This window comes from Malurus melanocephalus, unplaced genomic scaffold (genome assembly GCF_030028575.1).
Source record: "Malurus melanocephalus ecotype Western Australia unplaced genomic scaffold, MMel_1.1 scaffold_869, whole genome shotgun sequence".
Classification (NCBI taxonomy): Eukaryota; Metazoa; Chordata; class Aves; order Passeriformes; family Maluridae; genus Malurus; species Malurus melanocephalus.
Genome location: NW_026624101.1, coordinates 6,662 through 13,030, shown reverse-complemented (window position 1 = coordinate 13,030; position 6,369 = coordinate 6,662). Strand labels below are relative to the sequence as shown.

Sequence of the window (6,369 nt, the reverse complement as noted above, 5' to 3'; positions counted from 1 at the left end):
AAAATGGGAGAGCAGGAGCTCAGCACTGTCTGTGGAGTCTGGAGTTAAACACTGGAGAATCCCAGGGGTACAGAGACATGGAAATAGAGAAACTGAAATCCTGAGGCTCAGAACAAGAAGTGCCACAGTGGCTTCACTTTGGGGTGGCAGCCAAGGGACAGTGCTGGAGGTGAATCCTCACCCTCCCCTGTCCGGTGGCTTTGGCTGTGGGATGTGGCTCTGCTTTGCTCTGCTCTGCCCCTTCTGACAGAGCCCAGCTTTGGGAAGGGCTGGGTTTAGACAGAGCCCAGCTTTGGGAAGGGCTGGGTTTATCTCAGCCTCAATCTCCACCGTGGGGTGGGTCAGAGCAGGCTGTGAGGGTGGAGAGAAACCCATGGCCGCATCATCTGTAGATGCTTTGTGTGACCATCAAACGGGGAGAAGGCAGAGGGGGCTCTGCTGCAGGTTCTGTCCTGTGATAATGACTTTGGGAACATCTGCTGGAGAGAAATTGTAGGTTCTGCTCCTGCCAGGCTCTTCCTGTAGGGTTTTGGAGGTTTGGGTTTTTTTTTTCTTGTAAAAAGCTTGAAGATGAGCTCTGGAGCTGTGGACCAGCAGCTGTTGGAATTCTGAGGAGTTTCCCAGTGGCAGAAAGGAGAAGACACAAAGGGTTCAGGAGAGGGTTGAGGCACAAAGCAGCAGCCCCAGCTGGGCTGAGGGTGGAACAGGAGCCAGGCAGGGATAGGGAGCTCCTCAGGGTCCTCACCTTGGCTCCTCTGAGATTGATAAAAACCATCCCAGGCAGCACCGAATGTGCCATCCTGGGGCAGAACTGTGAAAACCTGGCTGTTCCCTCCTTCCCTTTGCAGCTCTCAGCATCACAAAGCCTTACCCATTCCAGTTTGTGCACTCTCCTCACACCCCAAGAAATCTTTTATTTAAAWTTTTTGATAAAATATGAAGAGGTGACAATAACTGAGCTCTCCTTGAAAGGTCTCAGTAAAACCCTGCAGCAGATCTGTCTGACCACGATTTGCTCTCAGCAAGCAGGGAAAAAAGAGCAGGAAAATGACTTTTTTTTCGAAATGGGCAGCACTTTTAGTGGAAGATAAAACCCCCCTGGCCTTGCTCTGTCACCCCCGTGGGGATTCCTGCTGTGTGTCCATGTGCATGTCCCAGCAAYGCCTCTGCAGCTCCATCCACACCAACTGTGCTCATCTGTTCACCTCTTTTTCACCAGCTTGTTGATAGAAAGCATTAATCATTCAAATATTAATAAAGAAACAATAATCCTGGCTGTTGCTAACTATCTGATTTCCTTTCTTTTTTTTCCCCTTTTTTGTTTTGTTTTTTTTTTTTTTACTATCTGATTTCCTTTCTTTTTTTTTCCCTTTTTTGTTTTTTTTTTCTTTTTTTTTTCTCTCCTGTGCGCATTTTCTTTAGCTTGAAATGGCGATTGAAAACCTCCAAAAAAATGAAGGGATTACATCACACAAAAGCAGTTTGCTCAACAGCCATGTAAGTTACAATCAGAATTTCCAACCTTTCCCCTCTGYTTTGGTAGGAGAATTATTTGCAGCCCTTCGGTGAAAGCAGCCTGTGATTGAGCTTCCCAAAGAAAAATTTGAAAAAGAAAGAAAAACCTTTCCATTCCCAAGGAAAAATCTGCAAAAAAAAAAGGACCTTGATGATAATATTTGCTGCTGAGATGCTCTGGAGTTCGTTCTGCCCCTGTGTTTATTTATTTCATCTGCCTGGCAATGGAAATTGCTGGCAATTAGATCAACACATCAGAGGAAGTTTTTTTCCTTTCAGTGGAACTGAAAAATGGCTGGAAAATTCCTCCTAAACCCATCAGCCATGACTGAATTTTGACCAAAACCCCATGAATGCCTTTTCCCCCTCTCTCTCTGAGCCTCAGGAATCCCATCCCTGTCACAATCCTCTGCTAAATCCGTGTGCTGGTCCTGTCTCTCTGTGCTCTGCCCACCATCTCCCTGCTTTTTGGTATTCCTGCTGCTCTGCTGGTTTGTGGAATAACACCCAAGGGTGAGCACGTGCTTGGGTGAGATTGGGTTTGATCCAAAATCCCTGGATTTGCCTCCCTGGGTTTGGTTTAAACTCAAGCATGTCCTGCACCCAAAAATCCCAGCGGTGCTGCTTTATTCTAACAGTTTTCCTCTGTGTTTGGGGGCTTCTTTGTTGTCATTCTTAGTGACAAAAAAAAATAATTCAAACAGTTAAAATAAAACAGATGAAGCAGAGAAAATAGATAAAACAGATAAACCAAATAAAATAATCTTTTTAGATTTTAGGTTTGGCTTCTTCGCCCTAGAGAGAAACAGCCTAAGGCAGGAGAAGGAACTTTAAACCTTGGTTTTGTCAAGTTGATGTTGAGCTCCAGGCCCAGCTCCTGGGGGAGTTCAATTTTYTATTTCAGCTGGTGCAAAGTGGAGGTTTCTGGCTGTAGAAAACACAACCTGCAGGATCAGGCAGTTCCTGCTCTGAGCATCCTCTGCATCCTTCCCATCCCATCCATGTCCTGAGTGCTGCACAAGGATCCTCCTCTCTGCAGGATTTTTCTTTTTCATCAAGAGTTTGGAAAAAAAATCAGGAAAAAGGCAGAGGAGAGAAAGCAAAAGGTAGAAAAGAGATTTCACTGAGCACAGGCTGTGCAGGATGGAGCTGGGCCCTGATCCAGCCCCTGAGCAGATCTTCCCCTCCTTGGCCTTGCAGGGTAAAAGTGCAGAATTCATCCCTGGTTTTAGATCGTGGTTCGTGGTTTGGGRTAAGGTTTGAGTGCTCTCACAAATTCTAAAGCAAAGAAACTCCTTTGTGAGAGTGTGTTGGCATGAAAAAACTCCTTCCTGAGCAGGGGTGGGCACAAAAATCTCCTTGAGCAGGTGTGGGCAGAGGAAACTCCATCCTGGGCAGGTGTGGGCACAAAAAACCTCCATCCTGAGCAGATGTGGGCACAAAAAAAATTCCTTCCTGAGCAGGTGTGGGCACAAAAACTCTTTTCTGAGCAGGTGTGGGCACAAAAAACTCCATCCTTAGCAAACGTGGGCACAAAAATCCTCCTTGAGCCAGGTGTGGGCACAAAAAAACTCCTTGAGCAGGTGTGGGCACAAAAAAACTCCTTGAGTAGATGTGGGCCCTAAAAACTCCTTCTTGAGCAGGTGTGGGCACAAAAAATTCCTTCCTGAGCAGGTGTGGGCACAAGAACTCTTTTCTGAGCAGGTGTGGGCACAAAAAAATTCCATCCTGAGCAGGTGTGGGCACAAAAAACCTCTTTCCCATCCCACCTGAGCTGCTCCCTGCTCAAGGTTCTGCTCCTGGGCAGCCCCAAGAACAGCTTTTCCCATCCTCAGATCGAACAAAAATGAGGTTTTTGCTGAAGATTTTTTTGTTTGCTCAAAGGAAACCAAACGGTCAGATAGAAATAAAGTTAAGGTAGAAATGAAAATTAAATCTTCCCCTGTGGTGCCTCTAACAAACACAGCAGCRGAGTGATTTTATTGGAACCTGATCGTGACATGAACAGAAATAAACTGGGGAAGATCTGATTGTCACAACCCAGCAAAACTCAGAATGAGGGATACAAACAGAAAGGATCTTTAATTTTCTCATTTTRAGCTGTTATTAGTAGTGCAGGAAGAGCAAAAATCATGTTTGGGAAATTATTTATGTCCTGACAGATTTCTGTTCCGAGCTCTTTTGTGCTCTTCATAATAAATTGCTAATTCAGTAGTGGGAGTTCATATTGTGAAACTCTGCAATGTTTAAGGGAATATAAAAAGACATTTTCAGGAAAAGGAAGCTGGGAGATGAAGGGAATCTTCTAGAAATRCCAGGGATTAGAATAAAAATGCCCAGGATCAAATTTAAATGAGAGGGTTTTATCTGTATCTGAATTTTCCATAGTAATATGAAACTTTTATATTTTTTTAAAGGCTTAAGGCTTAAGATTGAGGAGATAAATAGCTGATACACAGTCAGTACAAATAAAATRCATTCAGGATAAATAAAATACCTGGTTTTAAAATGTGCAAGAATCTTAAGCGATAATCTTTTAAATGTAGGGGATGGGCCAAAATTAACATGGATGTGGACGACTTAAAAACTGAATTCCTGCTGGAGTTTTATGGCAAAACCATTTTTGTTGGAGAGAATTGAATGGCTGGGGAGGCTCAGGGCCACAGAAAGAATTTTTTGGGGTTTTCAAGGATGGCTCTGCTGCAGATGAGAGCTCAGGAAGGGTCGTTGTGGATCAGGAACAAACACCATCCCTTAGATCTGTGGGGTTTGGAGGTCACAGTGGTCACCCTAAAAAGCGTCTGGGGTGATTTGGGACTGGGGGAAGGTCAAGGAGGACAAAGGGCTCCAGGAAAAGTGGGACAGAGGGGAAATGGGCAGGAGGGTTTTGTTTTTTCCAGCTGTGACAGCCCCTGTTCTGCCCCAAAGGCCACCAGAGCTGATGGGTTCAGTCCTGGGAATTTGGGGTTGGATTTGGATCAAACCCAACTCACMAATCCTGGAATGGTTTGGGTTGGGATGACCATAAAGCCCATCCAGAGCCACCCCTGCCATGGCAGGGACATTTCCACTGTCCCAGGGTGCTCCCAGGGTGGCCTTGGGCACTGCCAGGGATCCAGGGGAACCCACAGCTGCTCTGGGAATTCCATCCCCGCCCCTCCCAGGGAACAATTCCCTCCCAATATCCCATCCATCGCTGCCCTCTGGCAGTGTGACCCCATTCCCTGTGTCCTGTCCCTCCAGCCCTTGTCCCCAGTCCCTCTCCAGCWCTCCTGGAGCCCCTTCAGGGGCTCTGAGCTCTCCCTGGCTGAATGAAATAATTTTAATTATAGAGCTTTAAGTGCCCAGTTTTGGATCCAGCTCCCTTTGTGTGGCAGCAGTTGAAATTTGGAGACCCCCAGAACCCCCCTGAGGGTGCAGCAAATCCTCTGTGCAAGAGCAGGGCGGGATATGAGACACAGAAAGTGGAAACAAAAATGAACACAGAAAGTGGAGTGAGGTGCCAGMGGTGCCATCGCCCAGCTCAGGGTGGATTTTCAGAGTTATTGATGTAAAACTCTGGACTTGCGGTGAATTGGGACCCTGAAGTGTCACCAAGAGGAAATGGGACCAAAGAGAGGGACACTGGAGTGGGGGTGGATAGGGTTTGAGGGTGGGTCAGTGTGTAGATCCATTTAGATTTGTCAAATCCYACTGATTCCCAAATCYSTGCTYRATTCTGATATCAGATTGGAGTCTCAACTTTGTGGMGATCCCTCCAGATTTGTCAAATCCCWCTGATTTCTGAATATGTGCTCAATTCTGATATTAGCTCGGAGTCTTGACTTTGTGGAGATCTATCCAGATTTGTCAAATTCCACTGATTTTCAAATCTCTGCTCAATTCTGATATCAGATTGGAGTCTCAACTTTGTGGAGATCCATCCAGATTTGTCAAATCCCTCTGATTTCCAAATCTCTGCTCGATTCTGATATCAGATTGGAGTCTCAACTATGGAGATCCATCCAGATTTGTCAAATCCCACTGATTCCCAAATCTCTGCTCATTTCTTACATCAGCTCAAAGTTCAGCTGTGTGGAGGTGCCTGGATCAATATTTTGGGGTCTGGTTTGTTAAATCTATGGGAGTACAGCTGAATCCTCTGCAGGGATGGAGCTCTGGGCAGAGAGGGAAGAAAACCTGGAAATTTTCATCCCAAACATCCCCAATGGAAAAAAAAACCAACTCTGACCAACCCTGCTGATATTGGTCCATTTGTACACCGAGCTCCTTCCAAAATTCATTGATTATAACTCTGATTTTATGGATATTAAAGTAATTTAGTCATTTAAAGGAGGTTGGGGGCTTTGCGTTTGAATTCYTGCGCTGACAGCGTGTGCTGGACCTGCCCTTTCAGGCTATCTAGGTTTAAATAATTAATATTAATTGCAAATTTTAATCAACAGCCGTGTCACAAGTTCAGACAGTAGATTTTACAAAATAGATGGATTCCCTCYGATTTTGAAGGTTGCTTTGGCAACCGTTAATTTTATTGTTAAGGGAGCCGGTGCAGACATGCCAATCTTCAAATTAATAAAGACTTTGCATCAATTTGCTTCCTCTAAAATTTATTCCTCTTAGGCAGCATTTCAAGATCTCTTTTCTTTGGAAAATTCGGGTTTTTTGTGCAGGTTTTTATTTTGGTTCTGCGGGAATTCAGCCCAACACGAGGTGGACACTGAGGTGGCAGCAGAGTTGTGTTTTGATGTGGTTTTATTTGCACCAGGGGTGTTTTTGCCATCCTAAAAAAGCAACATAAAGCTGTAATTTACGTGAATTAACTTGTATAAATTAATCATTTTTATTTCATTAAAT

At 44.9% G+C, this 6,369-nt stretch overlaps 1 protein-coding gene across 1 annotated transcript in view; it reads left to right on the top strand.

The window, feature by feature from the left end:
- The window catches only part of RFX2 (regulatory factor X2), a gene marked incomplete at its 3' end in the record, with an annotated part of 58,342 nt that overhangs the window by 47,989 nt on the left and 3,984 nt on the right, over positions 1 to 6,369 (top strand). Inside the window, exon 6 of the mRNA XM_057385808.1 lies at positions 1,423 to 1,497. Coding sequence (XP_057241791.1) covers positions 1,423 to 1,497 — 75 coding nt within the window. The remainder of the gene's footprint in view (positions 1 to 1,422; positions 1,498 to 6,369) is intronic.